Raw genomic sequence first — 20,765 nt, 5'->3', positions numbered from 1 at the left:
TTTTTTTTTTTTTTTTGGGTCAGATGATGAAATATTGAGTAAAGCAACATCGGCGCTTTATACCTACATCACGTGGCCTTCAAAATTGCCACCATTCCTTAAATTTCGCCATTAAATGCGTTCTCTATTGGAATTATTTTACAAAAATATGCGCTCTCATGAAAATTAATGGCCTAGCATTAATAATGCATTACGATTACACTACTACCTGAATGGTGCTAGGTGTATACTTCAGACACGACATGAAGCATTGCTGTAAAGCAAACTTAATTGATCTCAAAATCTTCTGCAGCTTTGAAATGAAGCGTGGCTGTAAAGCAAGCTTCATTGCTGTCAAATTTTCGGCAGCTGACAGCAGCATGCTTAAATAGTGCTGCTGTTAATTGATGCTTATTTCCTTAGCCTCGTCCTGTGTTTGGAGGATGGATGGAAGAGGTGCAGTAATTTTGATTACCTGCAATAGCAGAAGATATTAATAACTTCAGTAAGTAAAAAATCAGGAGAGGAATTTGCAGTCAAACATTAGATAACATAGCATTCTTTTTTTATTTTTTGAGAAACATAACATAGCATTCTTGAGGCCCAGACCTCGTGTAAATGTAGCATTCAAGACCAGACCTCATGTGGTGGCCTAGGTAGATGTACCTCAAGAGAACAAGTAAACTACAAATGCCTAGCTAAAATAACAAAGTAAAATGCATCTTCTTTTAATACATGACTATTATCAACGTTTCACACTAAATTTCAGTAACACATAATAGCGTACCAAATGGATTGTTCTTTACATTATGGTAGGAAGACGTAAAAATGACATTTCTTCATTTAATCTGTAAAGTTTCAATGTCTTTTCAGACAGTAATAGAACAACATGCACAAGATCACCAGCATTTATAGATGGTAATATTTGATCTAGCTATTCAATCTTTTTTGGTAGGTAGTAAATCATAGATCTAGCTTTTGTGATTATCAGGATCACATACATAAATAGACCTCCACAATTCTGCATTATTTATCAGCCAAAAAAAAGAAAAAAAAAAGGAGACCTCCATATGAACCACCTGTTGATTAAGCAAGTCGCAGGTTTTGGAATGATTTTTAACATGAATACATCAAGGATTTAACAAAATGAGGTTTTTTTTTTTTTTGGCATACATTTAGCTGTTTACAGGAGCAAGGAAAACCATTTTTTTGTGCAGACATGAAGAGTACTTTGATACTTAAATACCATACCTGAATGACAATTATAAGTTGCATTCTGAATTCTTAAGCACTTACATTTTTTTTTTTTTTTTGGATACTTATTCCTATACTCACCTCGTTGGTAGTTGGGTGAGAGAGAGTCAGTTGATGCGCATGCAAGAAGTAACCACAGTCTCCTGGAACAGGATTTGTCGGCCTCTGGTACCCTCTACAAATTGCAAAACAAAGAGTGAAGCACATTAGCTACTTGTTTCAAACTTACTGATAACATCAACCTTTTTCTTTTCTTCCTCTCTCAATTTCAGTGGTAGCATTTGCATCTCAAACAAAGGAAATCAACTAAAGGCATTTTATGGATTGAATTAATAATTGATGAAGAGATTGCTACTGAGTGAATCAACAAGACTCAATTCAAAAATGTTTATTAAGTAGCAGGCATTATAAAATATTCAAGTATAAAAAAGACAACACTCAATTCCAAAATGTTTATGACATAACAGGCATCACAAGAAATTCATGGATCAAAAAGGCATTGTGTCTGATCTTCACGCTTTTAGACATTGATTATCTTATTATACTACCATCACATTAAAAAAAGTCAAAACCTAGTGAGGAGCATTAATTGCCCTGATTATTCAAACTATTTAAAAACCAAAGTAGAAGTATGTCTCCTTCTGGAGTCGATAGAATGCCCAAGTAAGACTAATTAGATTGGGCAACCATCTGAAAAGTGATCCAGAACCAGAAGTTGTGTCTGACTTGTTTAAGATGATCTAAGACTATAAGATGCAATTATGAGTAGAAATACATCAGTAGTAAAACAGTCGAAGGATACTTTCAAAGATTTCCTCATGAAAGGGAATCCGCCTTTATTTTACTAATAATTAGAAGAAAAATTACTCTGAAAGGGTAGAAAGAAAATGATCTTGTAAAAACAGCATTTTCGTACCCATCTTGTGCATAGCTTCCGTCAACAAATTCAGGATCGAAGCACATAGGTTGTCCACCACCAACATAAAGAGGATCACCTGATAAGCGATAAAAGATAACTCTCAAACTGTCCATGAACATAACTAAGCCAAAATTTTCAGTCCATACTCAGGTAAAGCACTTCATGATTATAGAAAACCTATTAAATTAAAGAGAAAGTTATATAAGACTAACTATTGGGCTTGTAGAATCAACACGTTCATACAATATGCATTGCCAAAATGAAATGCTAGAAGCTTTGATAAGAAAGAACTATTCCAGAACTGAAGATGTTTTTTCTTCTCTATTTGCTTGGCTGCCTTCATTGGGTTTTTATTCTTTTTCTTCTCTTTTTAGATTTCATTGATCATTGCCCTCTACACCATGATTATGATGGTCTCTAGTATACGTCCTGTATACATTTTTTTTCCCAATAAATTACATTATTTATCAAAAAAAGAAGAAGAATATGCATAGCCAAAATGAGAATGTTAAAATGAATAAATAGGAATATTGAAGATAAGAAGCAGAATCAGGTCATCTGTGGTGGCTCCTAGTGAGGAAAAGATAGGGATTAGGGAGAGTGACTTAAGATGATTTGAAGGTGCAAAAAAGGTAGAGAGATGTCTAAAATAGCAAGAAAAGTAAAAGTGAAGAAGAAAGAATGTGTTACGTAGGGAGGCAGTAGAGTATGCTTTTAAATAGGATATAATAGCATAAAATAATACATATGATTGAACCAGATTAGTTAATGAGGATCAATAGCAGACCCAAATTCAATTATGATTAAGGATTGGTTGAGTTGAGTTGAGAGTTAATCAGGTGAAGTGCTTTAGAAGCTAGACAACAAGCAAATTAGATTAAAATTTCTTGTTTGAAAAAGCTCTATGATCTAAGTGATTCACAGTACCTAAATAGGGTAGGGAGTTGGGATTAAAGAAAAGTGTATGAATGATATTTGTTAGGCTTCAAAGAAAGGGAGTTTTTTTTTTTGGTCACTACTAAAACTATGCATCTCATTGCCTCTTAGGCATGGTTGATTTGTTAGTTGAAGTTCTTACTCATACAGTCACTTTCTTTAATTATTCACCTTTTCTCAAATATAATCTTACCAGTCTTTCTTTATAAACAAATAGGGAATTTCCTCATCACTATTAACATTTTCATCTCATTGCCTATTTCCAAGTGTTGGTCAATATATATATATATTCTGGCCTCTGCAGCGCATCATAAGGTAATGTGTTTACTTATTTCCTTCAAATATTTACCTCTAAAAAATAATCTTTATTTGTTTTTCTTTACACACACACACAGATACATCTTTTCTCCATGAATTTACATTATTTTCTGCAGTAAGAACTTGAATAAGTATTCAATGTCATTAAGATATCAAAGATTATAACACATCAGACTTTACCCAACAGAGGATGCCCAATAAAAGCAAGATGAATACGAATTTGGTGCGGCCGTCCCGACTGAATTTCCACCTGTGAAATGTATCAACATATTATAGAAGGTCATATATTTATGCTATAAAAAGAAGAAAATAAATAAAACAATTTTTTCCTCCAAAAACTCCCCATGTTTAGAGTCTCCCTATAGTGAATGTTCACCAACTAATCCCAAGATATGCACGTCAAGTGCCTATCACCACTTGTTAACATTTGAAACTTAGCTTGAAATTTCCAGTATCTGGCCATTACTTACACATGTGATTAAGATTTCACAGATTAATGGCATATCATTTAACTATGTCCCAGTGCTTGCCGACATTTGGAACTCAGGTCCATCATTTTTACTAGAAAATTTTTTCTTATTATTTTAAAATTTTTTTTTTTCTTATGAATGGTCATATACGTCCAATAAAGAAAATAAAGACCTTGCTTTCTATAAAATCTCTCTTTCTCTTGCGTGCATGCACACAATAGAATTGGGAATCAAGATTCCTGTTGCAAATGAATCCTATTTCGTAGTTGTAGGAGTTCCTTGATCCCCGTTTTCCAGAAAATACACAAAGTAGAGAGATGTAGGAAATGCAAGTCTTACACTGAAATGTGTTGTTGCTAAAAAAAAGGTTGGATAAATGAAGCTAAATATAAAATGATCATTCAGGATATAAGAAAGATGGTGGATATATGAGGCCTTATTGGGGAAATAGCTTTGGAGGTACATCACTAAAAGAGAGAGGTTTTATGGAGAATGATGGTGGACCATGAATATGGCAGTATTGATGCTCTAACAACGTTCAAGGGACATACGGGGTGAACCTAATAGGATAGGTTTGGATAGATTTACTCAGTCCACTAGTTTTTGAGTAGGTGATGTTCTTGCATAAAATTCTGGCACAACTGTTGGTGTCGCAGGAAATTGCGGAAGGAGAGGTTCCTAGCACTATTTTGTATTGCATGCTATAAGGAGGCTTTGGTGGCAGGTCATTTGAATTTTTTCTGGTGGTACTTATCACTGGGATGGTAATTTTGTTAGACCAGTCCCTGATTGGTAGCTTGAATCCATTGTATCATTTATGGACATTATATACTCCAGCCATGTAATATGGAGTGGGGTGGATACTCTTAGTTGGACTCCAAGGAATGTTTAAGAAATCAAATCCTATTAAAAAACGTTACACTCCCCAGCCCATTCGTCTTTTCCTTGAAAGAGTCAACACCTATAGTCCCATCCAAGGTGGCTTCTTTCTTTGGATATCGGCTTTTGGAAAAATCCTTACTGTTATAGATTGGTGTTGCATTTGTAAGTTGGCTGGGGAAACTACAGATCACCTACTTTTTCATTGCCTTATTGCTGGAGAGCTTTGGAGTATGGTATATTCTTTTTTTCTTTGGAGTTCACCGGGTTATGTTTAAGGGGGTTGTGCAGAATTTAGCAAGTTGGCAAGACAGGCTTGGAACATGTTGCAATATAGTGACTTGGGACGTGATCCAGCATTGTCTCATGTGGTGAATTTGCAGAGAGTGCAATGCCAAAAGTTTCAAAGCATGTGAAAAATTATTCTCAATCTGAAGCTTTTATTCCTCAATTCTTTATTTAAGTGGACGAATGCTTCCGGTTTATTCTCCTTTGCCAATATGCCTAAGATGCTTGATAGTTGTACTTTTAGTGCTTAACGTTGGTACCTTTTGTGTAAATGGGTTATGCACCTTTGCAATTAATCAATGAAATATTTACTTCAAAAAAAAAAAAGATGGTATAATTATGCATAATCAGCAAATTCTACATTATAAACTGGAAAACCTGAACCAATGTGTTGTTTCCTTGCATGTTTCTCTCAAGAACATCAACTTTGCTCAGAGCTGGTTTTCCTGGTTAAAATAAGAAGTTTTTTTTTTTGGATAAGTATTGGTTAAAATAAAAAGTTAATAAGCAGGGTTAAACTAAACATGATACGAAAGCCAAGCATCACTCTGATAGCAAACAAGGACAAATACTCTATCAATATGGTGGTAATAAAAGACAAAATAAAAGCATACACCATATTTTTGACATAGCCACTGGATGTTACATCCAAGATAAACATTGCATAAATCATATAAACCTGAAGAAGACGCAACATATAGCCCCTTGGCAACACCAGGATACTGCACCATTCCGATGGGCTGTTTTATCAGTACCTGTAATGCAAAAATAACTTCCAATGTGTAAAACTGCTAATTTGGAATTATAACTGAAGACATATTCATTTTTTATGTGAAGTTAGACATGGAATTAGTGGGTCTTGAACCCATGACCACCTTATTTATACAAGGGGAGAAGGTGCCGTTTGAGCTACAAGCAGCTCAAGCTTGGGTATTACCTTATCTTCATCAAGTAGCCCAGTGACTAGTGCCCGGTATATCTTTGTTATTTTTCTTGTTCCACACATCTCCATGTTGGTTTTTCTGTATTTGTGAAATTGCAGATTGCATCAGCAACATGTATTGTGATTAAAAATGAAAGCCAAGTAATGTCTTTTTTTTTTTTGAATTACACATGCACCTAATGGGTCTTGAACCCACAACCTCTCACTCCATCCCATAATTATGGGAGGACGAAGTACCAGTTGAACTATAGCTTAACTGTATCAGGTGTTGAAACATCAGGGAATATTTAATATTCCACTTGCACGGTGGTGGGTCCTTCATGTTGTTAAAACAATTCAAGTTAGATAATTGTTCCCCTACAGTTGTGACTCAAATGAAGAAATGACGTATACGAATGTAAGTATCATTTATTTACCTTATAACCAGATTATGAGGAGTTTTCCAAATAAGAGCTTCTTAACATGAATTTAGGTCAACTGGCCATCATTTAGCTACATCAGCTTGATTTGTAATGAGAATGGCTGTCTTTTGATGGCTTCATTAGCCCTTTATTTCAAGTTAGTTATGCCTATCTTCTGGGATTCAGCATTTTCGAAGCAGATACACTAGCCTATAACAGGATCTTCAAAGTAATATTTTCGACTACTTTTGTGCCATCTAAGGACACTTTTGTTTAATATATAATGATGAGTATCTTTAAGTTATGTTCTCTTCTTTCGAGTCCCTCCTTTAGCACATTTCAGTACTTCTCTTTTCTTTTCGTTTAACCTAAGAATTAACACATGCATGCACATGTGTGCCAGCCTGCCACACATACAAAAACACACACAGACGCAGACATACATTGATGCGGGAAGCATGAAGACAATTTTATTTTAATTTAGTTTTTTTTTTTTGGAAGTCAATTGTTTTTATTTTTTATTTTTGTCAATTAGATTTTATTTCAGGTCTTATTAGTTAATTAGGTTATTAAAAAATAATTTTAAGTACCAGAGTCAAGGGTATTTTTGTTATTCAATAACTGAGCTTTCCTAATTCAACCAATTTTTTAGTTAAGTCATAATAGTTTATATAAGCACACTATTTTACTCCAATGGAGACAGCTTATAATTTGCTTGATTAATAAAATTTCCATTGAAATTTTCCCAATGGTTTGGTGACTGGGGCAGAGTTTGGCTGACCCTAACTGTTAATTCCTAGGTTTTATGCCAATTCTAAGCCTAGGCACTAATTCCTACGTTATTAGTGATTTTTCTGTTCAGCAATTTTGTTGCATCCATTTTGATTTTGTCCTGCATCATGTGTGTATGCATGTAAATGGGTGGAATAATTCAACCCTATTTTTACAGCAGTCACCTTGATTCTGTTGTGAATTGCAAATCCTAAAACCTGTTTTATGATACTCAAGAACTATGAGCCATCTTAGCTTCTTTATTCTCCCACAAAAGATAAAAAGACAGATAACCTACTGAACTTATGGCCTCAGGATTGTAGAACCTAACCATAAGCACCATTAAGGAAAAAACAAATTATCAAGAGATAACAAATCATCATCTGATCCTTATCATTGGCCACTGTATTAAGCAGAGAAAGAGCAAGGTGAAAGATGTTATTCCCCAAACCTATTGCCCTCAATATAAGATGTTCCATCGGCAAAGTATGCTGCAAGGCGAGTTTTGGCAAGCTTCGTCTTAGCACAAAGCAATATTCCTATAACCAATCCAACAGTAAACAGGAGTATAATTAGATAGTATTTCTGGCAGTAGCTTAGACAATGAAAACAAGCATCTCTACTAGAACAATACAGCCATAAAGTGAGAACACTATTGAATATAAAGAAGCACGCAATATTGACCTGTTACCGATGAAAGATGCAAAATGATTAATATCATTACTTTAGGCTACTCATACTCTTCTTCTATTCACAACATGAACTTATCAGTAGTACCAATCTAAAATGAGTTAAAATCTTGAGTTGGATCGCGAGACTGACCACAATCAACAAAAAGTATTAAGGTTACGTTATTAATTCTCAGCATTTGAAAATCCTTCTCACAGATTATTCTCTTTTGATCTGCATCAGTCAATACCTAAACCTAAGCTGAGTAAATTGGCTGTGATCAGCAGTCAATCAGATCAGCAAGCCATCTCTCTTATTGCCTGATTGATTCACATAGTTGACAAAGTAGCTTTTTAATTATCTCACGCACACAACTCTGCTAAACAAACTGAGCGATGCAGATGGAAAATTAAATTTTGGTCATGTTATTCAGCATCAGAATTCATTGTTAACCTGAAGTACCCCTTCCGAGGCGATGAACAGGAACGGGATGTGGTTCTTGCTTCTTGCTTGCCTGCCATTGGAGCTGTGACAAAACTGTCCGTTGCTGGAAAAGGCCCCCGGGTAAAACTTGTAGGCCAGAAGGCTTGTTAAGAGCAATCTGAGAACATAATAATGAAAAAAATCTAAAACTCCAACAATAGAAGGAAGAACCTCATCTAATATAGTGCAGAAATTCCATTAATTTAAAAAGTAAAAAGATCTTGAAACACATATTCATGAACTACTTGCTTAAATCAAGGAATTAAAAAATATTAAACTTGAAGAAAAAAAATCAATTATAGACATAGTAACCCAGAACCAAAAAAATTACCATATCACCATCCTCGTATAAAACTTCAAGCAAACACGGTGCATCGGGCTCTCTCCAAGGAAGTCTATGATAGACAAGCTTCGAACCAACTCTAGTAATTTGAATACATAAAACAGAAATTTGGAAGAAAAAAAAAGAAGACACATTAGGAATCTCTCAAGGATAAAAGTTTATAGATAATTCACAGTCAAATGGTTTCCATTAGAACAAACCTGAGGATTGTTTCGGGATCAGTAACAACTGTACCATCAACACTTATCTGTGCAGACCAGTAAACATAGTATTCTAAGAATTACCATATTGTAATAATATACATCCTCCAAAAAAAAAACTTTTTCCGGATTTTGATCATCGTACCTGTCCGTTCTCAATTCGCTGCACCCAACTGCTCTATAATTAGTACAACATTATAAAATTTAAAAATAAAAATAAATTTTAAAAAAATATCTAAATATTTAACATTTTTTATTTAATGATTAAATAAAAAAAGAGTTTTTCAAAGTTTAGTTTATTATAATATTTTCCTTTCCTTCAATGCTTAAGTAAGCTTGAGAGCTAAGTTACTTACAACTAGTTATTTAACGAGGGTATTTAAGGTATTTGTTAATAGATTATTTTTAAAAAAAATTTATATCATTTTTATGATAAATATTTTAAAAAAAAAATGTCAAAAAAATCATTTTCTTTTCCCATTAGAAAACCAATGACCTTACGGCACCAGTTAACTTTTCCAAACTTTTTATTATATTAACATTATAAAAATCTCTAACATTGGATTATAATTTATACAGTCTCTTTGTTATACTAAATTTTCATTTATCTGATCTATAAAATCATATTTTGATGGAATTGTAATAGGCTTACCCTTGCAGAGGAGCTGAATTCTTGTACTTGCTAGAGTAGAATTCGATCAGTGTCGATTCTGTAAAGCAAACGCATATTCAAGGTCAAAATTGGTAACATAAAAACGAAAAAGAGAGAGAGAAAAAAAAAATTTCTTCTACTACTTCGTTTGGTTGATCGAAAATTCGAAAACCAAAGGAACAAAAATAGCAACGAACTGTGCTGATTTTGAATAAACAAACACAAACACAATTTCGATTTTTTATTTTTTTTACTTAATTGAATTCAAAGCGAAATTTCAGTGAGTCAATGATGTTAACACAGTATTATATATATATATATATATAGTCTATAGGAAATGAGAGAAGAGGAGGAGAGACCGGAATCGGAGGACCGAACGACGTCGTTGTAGGACAAGCCATCGTTGAGATCGGGCCAGACTAACCCGAATCTCTGAGTCTGACGTGTCTCTGAAGGGTTTGACATGGTATCAGGGCTCTGTGTCTGAGCTAACAACGACGACGTTGAGCGAAGTCGCGTCCAAATCGAAATAACTGGAAATTGGGCCTCATATATGTCACAACCTTTCAATCCTTGAATTAGATATTTGATTTAGCTCAGCCCAATCTAAATCACATTGGGCCTCCAACATGCGAGCTTTAGCCCAATCAACTGTTTTTTCATAACATTTTTTTTTTAAAGTTGACACAGTCAAATTGAGTTAGGTAGGTTTTTATTGTTCTCACGTGAGCCGGATTATTTTATTATTTACTATTTACAACTATCACATTGATAATTATGAATTATTGTTGAAAATTTTGTCCATGAATTGTTGATATGGTCCTTTGTAATTGGAGCAAACTTATTCTTCAAATTTGACAGATTATTGGAGGTAATTTGTTTTGATATCTTTGGGATATTGACGGCAAGGAATGAAGTCGTGTTATCAATTGTGAACAAAAAAGTTGTTTCTACTTTCTAGTCTAGAACTTTCTCCAAAAAAAAAACTTTCTAGTCTAGAAGTGAATTATTGAGTAATTTTAGACTCCTTGGTTTGAGGACTATTTTGATTTCCATGATTAATGTCTGTGACGTCATTGACATGGTAGAGGATAAAATTGTCCACAAGTCATTGTTCTTGATATAGAAAAAGTCAACAGTATAGTGTAACTTTCAACATGTAACGGCTTTGAAGGCAATAATTAGATTAAATATTTTAAAATACTAATTAAGTATAACTGGCGCTAAATTCAAATGCTTAACCAGTGTGAATATTGTGATTTTCCGTTAACTTCAATCAGTAAAGATCCAATCTGATCTACTTTGCCAAAATGATAAACTTATGTATAATACTTTAGGTGCTAAGTACAATTACATGACTAAATTTTAAGAGAAGAACCTAATGAACAACACATATTGTACTTAAGTTTTGCCTTTACCAAATGATCAAAATAAAAACTGTTATAACCTATCGATAAAGAAAGTAATCACTGTGATGTGCTCTCCTGTTTACATCATCGCTTCCTAAAGCAGCATACTTTGTAGTATTCACAAGCATATGAAACCTTCCACCCTCTCTCATCTGATCTGATCTGTCACTAAGAAACTAAAAGCATAGCATCTGGACGGTTCAACATAAGACCGAGTACAGTGCATTTGGATGAATATATATTTTTAATAAAGTATTAGTTGACCTGCTCCCAATATAGATTTCAGCTAAATGGGCTGTCCAAAAATCGTAATTGAGAATATATGCCAGCCGGCTTTGTGGAATTTTCTACGAGAAGTAGAGGTTGTAGTTATTGCACTTGCACCCACTTCATCCCCACTTTCCCTTGCTCCATTGACCAAATATACCATTTGCAACAAACTTCAACAATTCCATTCATGAAAATAGTACACCAAGAAGTAAATTATTGTCATTGTCATATTATATATTTATTTTATTCGCTCGATTGCCGGAAACTAGTCCTCAATAAGAAAGGAGCAAAGACGTAGGAGATTAAGAAACAAACAAACAAACAAACAAACAAACATAACTCATTGAACACAAAGAATTGCTCCTTGTAGAAAACAAGGACACATCATACTAATGACAACTTGACAACCATTAACAGAAAACATCTGTTGAAGAAGGCCCAGACGCCTCAAGGGAAACCGAATTCCAGTTCACAATATCACCACAATGTCCGCCTTGTGATTTAACTGCTGGAAGCTGATTTGATCCATCAACAGTTGCAGTAAGAGCTAATTTATTTGAAGCTGTTGTCTTCATTCGATGACGCTCTGCTCTAGAGCCAATGACCTGTCCTAACACGGATGCTGCAATGGTAAAAGCCATAGCTGTCTTGGGCATCAGCACAGACTTCCTAAGCATGGCTATGAATGGAACGGCCGCATGAACTGCAGCAAACCAGGCTGGTGAGAATTTTTCAGTGTGTTCTCTCCATATACCTAAAGGAACATTTGCTGCCATTCCCAGTAGCCCTATCACAAGCACTTTTGCTGGCAAGGGTTGTGGGCGAAGGTTCTTTGCAAATGCAGTTTGTGCTAGAGCTGCTCGGGCTGCAACTATTGCAGGTGGGCACTTGTATTTCATGCCTGGAGGGAGCTGAAATGCCTTAGCAACTAGGGGAAGAACATTGCTTACTGCTCGGTATGACTTTGCAATGGGACAATTTCCACTTTGCAGCCACTCATTGCCCATTGCCTCATGCTTTGAACTTCCTCCCTGAAAGATCAGTTATGAAAATCAAGGGACAAGTAATAGAGAAATGTATAATGCAGTTCCATTAAAAGCATAATTTGAACAGTTTCAATAATTTAATGCACAACATTCAGTATGCTGATGAGATTCTAAGTTCAGAGAACTGAAATTTCACTGTGTTTGGAGTTTGCATAAAATTGCTCAAAAATAAGCCTTTAGACCTTGTTTTGAATTTGTATAACAGAATTTAATATGAAAAACATAATTTGAACAATTGAGGATAAATTACCTTTGAAGAAGGCTCTTTCTTGGATGAATTGGATTTTCTTTTCTGATTCTTCCACTTCTCAGAAAATGAATCAAAACCAAATGGCCCTCCAAGTCCAAAGGATGACAAACTGATTGTGGCCGCCTTAGCAGCTAAAGGATTAAATTGGGATGGGGTTGACTCAGGCCCTACATTCTCAGAATGCACAAATGATCTCCCAGAAAGGGGGACTACTCCATCATGCCCATGAAAAAGCCTAAATGCCATATCAAAATTGGGACCATCTTCAAAAATGGGACCTTTGGTTCCACGTACCTGAGAAGGAAAAGTCATGAAAATATATGAGTAGTGTTTGAGTTGAACAAGAAGCCTGAGAGACACATGGCATAGGTCTGTAATTATAAGCAGGAAGATATCTTGCAGGTTTAGATACATGATTTTGGGACCTAAATGTTTGGCTAATAAAATTGAACACAAATAGATACGATCAAAATCAAAATTCCTTTCAATCTAATACACTTAAAGTTAGACCCATCAACATAAAGAAACTATTACGAAACACAGGCACACGTATTGAAAGTAGGCAACTTACGGGCATTGGGAAAGCCATGGAGGGTGAGAACGAGAAATTCGTTGGCTCATTAATGTTCCTCAAGAATGGACATCTAAGCATGTCCATCTGAGATGGTGTAGACTCTTCATTTAGGTCTCTGAAGAAATAGTCCATATCTGTTGAAGGAAAAGGTCACCTGCACAAAGATGAAATTGCATAAACAATGTCAGAATCACAGTGCTAGACTTAGAATATTTAAACTGCAAATTCTGAACCCAAATTTTATCTAGAAAGCTAGAAGAAGCATGCACTTGACAATCCTAAAGAATTGAAATTCTGACAAAGTGTGCCTGACATTAACTAGAGAAACTAATGTTTAATGTAACTTTCCCATATAAGATGGTGATACAGACAAAACTCAGAATTTAGTGTTTGTGTGAAATTAACCAAAGAACTAATATTATGTAAGAAGTTAAATTGAAAAACTAGGAAGCACAGGACACGGGTACAGGTACAACACAGCGACATGAGCAATTTCTGAAAAATTATAACATAAAACAGCCAGTATGACAAAGGTCCGGCACCCTACATGAAGGGTCCGTGCTTCCTACTTGAAAAAAAAAGAAAGAAAGACGGATTGATTGTAGTTTAGTCTCACAATTAATTAACCCCAAAACAATAGAATCCCAAACCATGAGCTGGAAAATGCTAAACTTCACTAAAAATGCCCAAACCCATATACAAACCACAACTATAAGGCACATGAAAACCCAATTGAAAACCCACCTAGAATTTCTAATACTCCAAAACCTTGAACCCTTTTTTTCAACAATTGGTTAACATATGGTACCTAAATCTCCTAATTATCAATCAATCTCTAACCCAAATCATCAATTGAGATCAGAGTCAATTCCCACATATTACTCCACCCAAAAAAAAAAAGAAACCCAACTTTCAAGGAACAAAGTCCCTAATTACAGGCGTGTAATAAAAAAATCATTTCTTCACGAAAATTAATGAAACCAAAATTAAGAATCAATATACATCAGACAGATTATGCAGATTAAATCTACAATTCTGAGGGCTAACATTACAAATTCTATAAAACAAAGACCAAGAAAAGAAAAAAGATCTGACATGAAATGAAACATGCATTATTACCTTGAGAGAGAGAGAGAGAGAGGTTGAGAATTTGGGTAGAGCAAAGGTGAAGAAACTCAAACAAAGAGAAGGGATTCGAAGAGTGTGTATGGTAACCACACGACCCTATATTTGAGATTTGAGAGAATGAAACGGCGTCGTGGTAAGCACACGACTTGCTCGTTTCTTTTTTGGAGCTCTCCAACTTTGATTGTCTTTCGGTTGTTGGGAATGGTCAGCGCTTGCGTTTGTTTACACACATAGCTGTGTGTGTAGCTGGTGAGCTGAAATTAAAATGCGTGTTGATTTTTTATTATTTTTTCTTGTGGACCAATGGGAATTTGACACGCTGATATGTTTATACCACGCGATTCTTGCCAACAATGTTTTTGGCTACTTTTCTTGTTATTTGAGTAAGTCCAAATGAAAATTGGGACCGAGTTTGGGTACCATATGTATATATGGACAGTGGGTTGTCCTTGCATGGAATTTGCTACCATATCATGTCCAGGTGGGGGTTGATCTGGATCGCAAATTCACAATAATGGTGGGTGTGTGTGTGTGTGTGTGATATGACCCAAATAATATCTTAATAGTTCTTGTATCATGTGCTTTTAAACATGGATATGTATTGTTCATCCAAAAGGAAAAACATTAATTTGTATTAATTTGGATAGCACATTTGGAATAAAAAGATAAAATTTTCAGTTTGTATTAGCTAAAAGTCTTTTTCATGCTATTGGCACCCGCCCTCCTTGTAGAGTAATTCTTAGATATTCTCGAGCACAGTAAATAATACTTCCTCCTCTTATATTTATGGTAGAGTATATTTATTAAATTCATGATGGGACCCATCATAAATATGAGAGGAATGAGCACCTGCTCACTTCACTATAATTCGGAAGTACCTAAAGCTCCGCTTGGAAGTTCATAAGGGAAGAGAATGGAATGGAATTGAATGGAATGATCAGAAGGGAATGAAAATGAATAGAATAGAATGAAATGTATTTAAGTAAGGAAAAAGAATGGAATGGAATTAAGTAACCTTGATTGGATGTTTTAAAATAAAGGAATGGAAATGAATGAAATTGAATGGAATGTAAGTGATCTTGTTTGGGAGTAACATGGAGGGAATGGAATGGAATCATTTTATGACAATATTACTATTAGACCCATATTTTAAAATAAATGGTTGAATATATAGAGGTATTTTGGGAGTTTTAGTAAAAAATTTATTAAATCTAATTTCATTTCCTTCAATTCCTCCCGATTTCGGGGGAATGAAAATTTGAGGTTTTAAGGGAATAAAGAGGAATGAGTTTTCTCTCTTATCCATTCCATTCCCTCCCACTTAAACTTCCAAATAAGGTAATGGACTTTTCATTCCCTCCATTAAAACTCCCAAACAAATGAGGGGAAGAATATTCTAAAATTATTCTTTTCATTCCATTCCATTCTATCCTCCCAAGCGAAGCCTAAGTATTTTCCTCCCTTGTCACTTTGTTCTAAGGCCAAATCAATATAGTTTCGGACTTAAGGTAATAAATTTAAATGGGACATTTTATATTTAAATATTAATTAAATAAATTGTATTTAATATTGACCAAACCAAGGTTGATTTGATGAATTAATACTAATAAAACTAAAGTCAATTTACACATTCAACAAATTTTAAGCTAATTTTATATAGAGAATCAAAAATATCAAAAGTATAAAATACAACAAACAAGAAATGAGTTACTATTTTTTTTTAAGAAATGAGATTTTAAGAAAGATATAGAGATTATTTGGTGTGTCGCTTTGTGGGAGATTAGATAATACAAGTCACATATTCCACTTTTTGTTACATTTTATGCTCCAACAATCATGCCATCATGGTATGCAATATGTTGGATTTTTTTTTTTCCATTTTAAACTCGTGTTATTTTATAAGGAAGGTAAAAAAAAAAGTTTTAATTTGGTTAGCATATTTGGAACAAAAGATAAAATTTTCAGTTTGTATTAGTTATGAGTCTTGTGGGGGGTAAAAAGATCCTAATGGGAACATGGGCCTTTTGGGCCGTGTTAAGGAGGGCCGACCTGACCCTGGGTTTAGAAGTTGTTAATACTATGGGTCGGCCCATGCGCCGAGGATCCGAGGACCCAGCCGAGGGTGAACTTACCCTCGGGTGAGCACCGAAGAACTCGGGATTTCATAGTAAAGGTTAGGGGATGGCACAGTTAAGACCAATGGTTAAAAGGGGGAAACCCTAGAATGCCCCAGAAGCACCGGTGTTGAAGAAATGTCAAAGATAAAGGCTGCTACCTCCACATTAAAGACCCTGCACCTACCACCCTGGACGCATTAATGGGGAGGTGACACTTGAACAGTGGAAGGGAAACTTCTAGTTACTGTTCAAAGGCACTAAGAAAAGAAATATCTAGGCTAAGGGAGGAGTTGGGGCAACACGTGTAGAAAGTATTAAAAAGAAGAGTATTTAAGGGAGGACCTAGAACAGAAAGAAGGAGGACTTTTTGTAACCTAACAAGAAAAAAGACAAAGAGAGAGAGATAATATAAGAACAGCTCTCGGCTTACGTCCGAGGAGACCTATTTACATTACTCCTTGCTGTTTCCAAATACTGGCAATCTTTAGTTTGTCATTTAATCTTCACTCACTTCTAACCTGGGTTTCAAGCCCACTCTCTACAAATTTTTATTGTTTAAGGCTCATTGGGCCTGAGCCCATAACTGTTCTTGGGTCCAGGTGCAATTGTACACTTACAATTGGCGCCGTCTGTGGGAACCTAGTCTAGAAGTAGTAGGGATATTATGGCAGGCTTAGGCTCTCACCATGCAGAGTCACAAGGATCACAACCGGAAGATCATTTCGAACGTCTTGAACATCTTAGGGATCGTGAGGGAAGCGTCCATACAGAATACCCAGGGGCTAGCCATACTCAAGGAGGGGGTAGCACTACCCACGATGAGGGCTCTAAATCCATGCAGAAGGAAATTAATCGTTTGAAGAGGAAGTTACGCCGTGCTAAACGTAAGGTTTCCCCGTCCTCATCTAGTTCTTCCTCAGAGAAGGATAGGGGAGTTGGCTACAGTTCAAGGTCATATTCCCCCACTAGCGCAACATCCTCCGGCGAGGAGGACGACCAATCAACTCGTAGACGTAAGAAGCTTCGTTCTAGGGGCTTAGGCAACGATACCATGAGTAGGGCGTTGCACCAACTCTCTAAATCTCCGTTTTCACGGAGGATTGAGAGGGGGAGGCTTCCCAGGAGGTTCACCCAGCCCACCTTTACCATCTATAGTGGCCGGACTGATCCGGTGGAACACGTGAGTCACTTCAACCAAAGGATGGCAGTGCACTCTCATAACGAGACTTTGATGTGTAAAGTCTTCCCCTCCAGCTTGGGACCTGTGGCTATGAGATGGTTTAACGGTCTCAAATCGGGGTCTGTGGGCTCGTTTGGGGAGTTAACTAGGGCATTTGCTTCGCGGTTCATCACGTGTAGCAGAGTCCCTCGGCCATTGGATTCGTTGCTATCCATGGTCATGAAGGAAGGGGAGACACTGAAAGCATACTCCGACAGATACTGGGAGATGTTTAATGAAATAGATGGCGACTTTGATGAGGTGGCGCTTAATACCTTTAAGGTAGGCCTCCCTACTGATCACGATCTAAGAAAGTCTTTGACGAAAAAGCCCGTCCGCAGCGTACGCCGTCTTATGAATCGTATTGATGAATATAAAAGTGTAGAGGAAGACCAGCAGCAAGGAAAAGGAAAGGAGAAGGTTATCCCGCAGGAGAGAAGGGATTTCAGGTCGGACAGATATCACAACAACAAGCCGAGGAGGGATTACTTCGGACAATCCGGCTCGGCAGCACCCCAGGCTGTAAATACTGTGTTTCGAGAACCAGTGCATCAGTTATTAGAAAATGTTCGTAAAGAGCCCTTTTTCAGATGGCCCGGCAAGATGGCAGGGGACCCTGCGAGAAGAAATCAAAACCTTTTCTGTCAGTACCATCAGGATGTGGGCCATACTACTGAGAACTGTCGGACCCTGTGGAACCATCTGGAGCAGCTCGTCGGCGAGGGAAAGTTAAAGCAGCACTTGTGTCAGCCACCGGGCAAGTAAGTCAAGTTGGTTCAAACAACCGGAGGAACAGTTCATCTCGGCCGACATTGGGAACAATTAATGTTATCTTCGCCGCACACAGTAGGACCGGTTCAGGTCCCACTAGGATTATGGCAGTTTCTCATCCGCAGGCCGAGGATGTAGGTAGCGGGCCGAAGAGATTAAAGAGCACTTTACCTGTCTTGGGTTTCTCCGAGGAGGATAAAGTAGGGACTATCCAGCCCCATGACGATGCTCTTGTGGTTACCCTCAGGATAGGGAATTATGATGTGAGAAGGGTGATGATAGATCAAGGCAGCGGTGCAGATATCATGTACCCTGATCTATTTAAAGGACTGAGGTTGGAGTTGGAAGATTTAACTCCTTATGATTCTCCACTTATAAGCTTTGAAGGAAGGGCCGTTGTGCCGAAGGGGCAGATCCGTTTACCCGTTCAAACCGGCTCAGAAACGGTTGAGGTAGATTTCATTGTGGTTGACGCGTACTCTCCATATACAGCCATCCTCGCCAGGCCATGGCTGCATGCTTTGGGAGCTGTCTCTTCTACCTTACATGTTAAAGTAAAATTCCCCTCGGGGGAGCATGTTGAGGAAATCCTCGGCAGCCAGGTAGTTGCTAGGCAATGCATATTAGCTGCGGTGCTTCGTCAGTCAGAAATGGAGTCATCAACCTTGCCCATATAGGAGTCATAGCAATTAACAGCTCCGGAGGCACCTGGAGCGATGATAGAAGATGAGGCTGTTTGTGAGGAGTTAGAGAAGTTTGTAATAACCGATGATCCAGAGAGATTCTTCCAAGTTGGCATACGATTGCCACACCAAGAGAAGATGGATTTGTTGAAATTTCTGAAGGATAATTTAGATGTCTTTGCATGGAACCCCTATGAGGCTCCAGGTGTAGATCCGAACTTTATTTGTCATCATTTAAATGTCAATCCGGCCATTGTTCCGAGGAGGCAGCCACCTCGGCGATCTTCCCGAGAACATTCTGAGGCTGTGAAGGAAGAGGTTCTTAAACTCAAAAGGGCGGGGGCTATCAAAGAAGTTTTCTACCCTGAATGGTTGGCTCATACTGTTGTCGTTAAGAAGAAGAATGGCAAGTGGAGAGTATGTGTAGACTTTACTGATCTGAACAAGGCCTGTCCTAAAGATTCGTTCACAATGCCACGGATTGATCAACTGGTAGATGCTACTGTCGGACATCCTCGGATGAGTTTTTTGGATGCCTTCCAGGGTTACCATCAAATTCCCTTGGTGTTAGAAGATCAGGAGAAGACTGCTTTCATTACACCAACCGGAACTATCATTATAAGGTCATGCCATTTGGGTTAAAAAATGCGGGGGCTACTTACCAAAGAATGATGACCCGAATGTTTGAGCAAAGAATCGGGGAAAAATATAGAAGTATACGTGGATGATATGGTGGTGAAGAGTAAGACGGTACCTTCGCACATGACAGATTTGGCCGACACCTTCCAGATGCTGAGGAAGTATAAGTTGCGCCTTAACGCCTCCAAGTGTTCTTTTGGCGTGGGATCTGGAAAGTTCCTAGGATATATGATCACTCATAGGGGCATAGAGGTGAACCCGGTGCGAGGTTAAGGCTATTCGAATTTGCGGCCGCCTCGGAACCCAAAAGAGATTCAAAAATTGACCGGAATGATTGCCGCGCCGAATAGATTTATTTCTCGGTCGGTGGCCAGGTGCCGTCCTTTCTTTCAGTTGTTGAACAAGTGGAAAGGGTTTCAATGGACCGAAGATTGTGAGTCAGCTTTCCAACAGCTTAAGCAATATCTTTCTCGCCCGCCCATCTTATCTCGTCCTGAGGTGGACGAGGTTTTATTCGCTTATTTGGCCGTGGCTATTCATGCGGTGAGTTTAGTCCTTATAAGGAATGAAAATGGAGTGCAGAGACCAATTTACTACGTTAGTAAGTCCTTGAATGAGGCCGAGGTGCGCTATTTGCCCTTGGAAAAAGCGCTTCTGGCAGTAGTCCACGCCACGCGCAAACTTCCCCACTATTTTCAGTCTCATACTGTGGTTGTTTTGACCCAGTTGCCTCTCAAGGCTGTGTTGCGTAGTGCTGATTATTCTGGCAAGGTGGCAAAATGGGGAACCATTTTAGGAGCCTTTGATGTTAAATACAAGCCTCGCACTTCGGTGAAGGCGGTGTCCTCGCTGATTTGGTGGCAGAGTTTACTAAACCATTGTTAGAAGAAACTTCAAAGGAAGCACACATGGGTGAAAAATCAGTTGGTGTGATCACAGCCGTATCGCCCTCGGCTTGGAAAGTTTATGTGGATGGGGCTGCTAATCATAAAGGGTCTGGGGTTGGACTTGTTCTAATGTCCCCTGAAGGGATTGTCTTTGAAAAATCTTTGAGATTGGCCTTCTCGGCTACTAATAATGAGGCCGAGTATGAAGCAGTCTTGGTAGGCATGCGAATGGTACATAAGATGGGTGGCAAGGAAATCCATGTGTTC

General features: G+C 37.3%; 2 protein-coding genes and 1 long non-coding RNA gene across 4 annotated transcripts; all 3 read right to left on the bottom strand.

Moving 5' to 3' along the window:
* Nucleotides 1–64: 64 nt before the first annotated feature.
* LOC142640442 (RNA pseudouridine synthase 5) lies at nucleotides 65–10,070 on the bottom strand. 2 transcript variants are annotated; one of them, XR_012845193.1, is made up of 15 exons: nucleotides 9,865–10,070; nucleotides 9,506–9,563; nucleotides 8,999–9,026; nucleotides 8,854–8,900; nucleotides 8,642–8,732; nucleotides 8,281–8,428; nucleotides 7,610–7,697; nucleotides 5,981–6,065; nucleotides 5,723–5,798; nucleotides 5,422–5,489; nucleotides 3,587–3,656; nucleotides 2,365–2,581; nucleotides 2,150–2,228; nucleotides 1,315–1,408; nucleotides 65–454 (listed from the first exon to the last, which is right to left on the bottom strand). XR_012845193.1 is itself a non-coding variant. In XM_075814543.1 (14 exons), the coding sequence occupies exons 1-14, from the start codon at nucleotides 9,968–9,970 to the stop codon at nucleotides 380–382; spliced, it is 1,113 nt and encodes a 370-aa protein (XP_075670658.1). In that variant the 5' UTR covers nucleotides 9,971–10,041; the 3' UTR covers nucleotides 65–379. The 2 variants fall into 2 exon arrangements, 1 of the variants encoding a protein (XP_075670658.1); XM_075814543.1 differs by lacking the exon at nucleotides 2,365–2,581 and having other exon boundaries at nucleotides 9,865–10,041.
* LOC142640444 (uncharacterized) lies at nucleotides 6,163–6,538 on the bottom strand. The gene is made up of 2 exons (XR_012845194.1): nucleotides 6,403–6,538; nucleotides 6,163–6,302 (listed from the first exon to the last, which is right to left on the bottom strand). It is a non-coding gene; the product is annotated as an uncharacterized LOC142640444 (long non-coding RNA).
* Nucleotides 10,071–11,343: 1,273 nt separating the features above from the next.
* LOC142640691 (uncharacterized) lies at nucleotides 11,344–14,433 on the bottom strand. Its single transcript, XM_075814899.1, has 4 exons — nucleotides 14,174–14,433; nucleotides 13,052–13,208; nucleotides 12,481–12,774; nucleotides 11,344–12,215 (listed from the first exon to the last, which is right to left on the bottom strand). The coding sequence occupies exons 2-4, from the start codon at nucleotides 13,184–13,186 to the stop codon at nucleotides 11,595–11,597; spliced, it is 1,050 nt and encodes a 349-aa protein (XP_075671014.1). The 5' UTR covers nucleotides 13,187–13,208; nucleotides 14,174–14,433; the 3' UTR covers nucleotides 11,344–11,594.
* Between the last annotated feature and the right edge of the window lie 6,332 nt (nucleotides 14,434–20,765).

The sequence above is a fragment of the Castanea sativa genome, chromosome 6, assembly GCF_040712315.1.
Source record: "Castanea sativa cultivar Marrone di Chiusa Pesio chromosome 6, ASM4071231v1".
NCBI lineage: Eukaryota > Viridiplantae > Streptophyta > Magnoliopsida > Fagales > Fagaceae > Castanea > Castanea sativa.
Note: the sequence above shows the minus strand (reverse complement) of the source record. Positions and strands in the feature narration are given on the sequence as shown.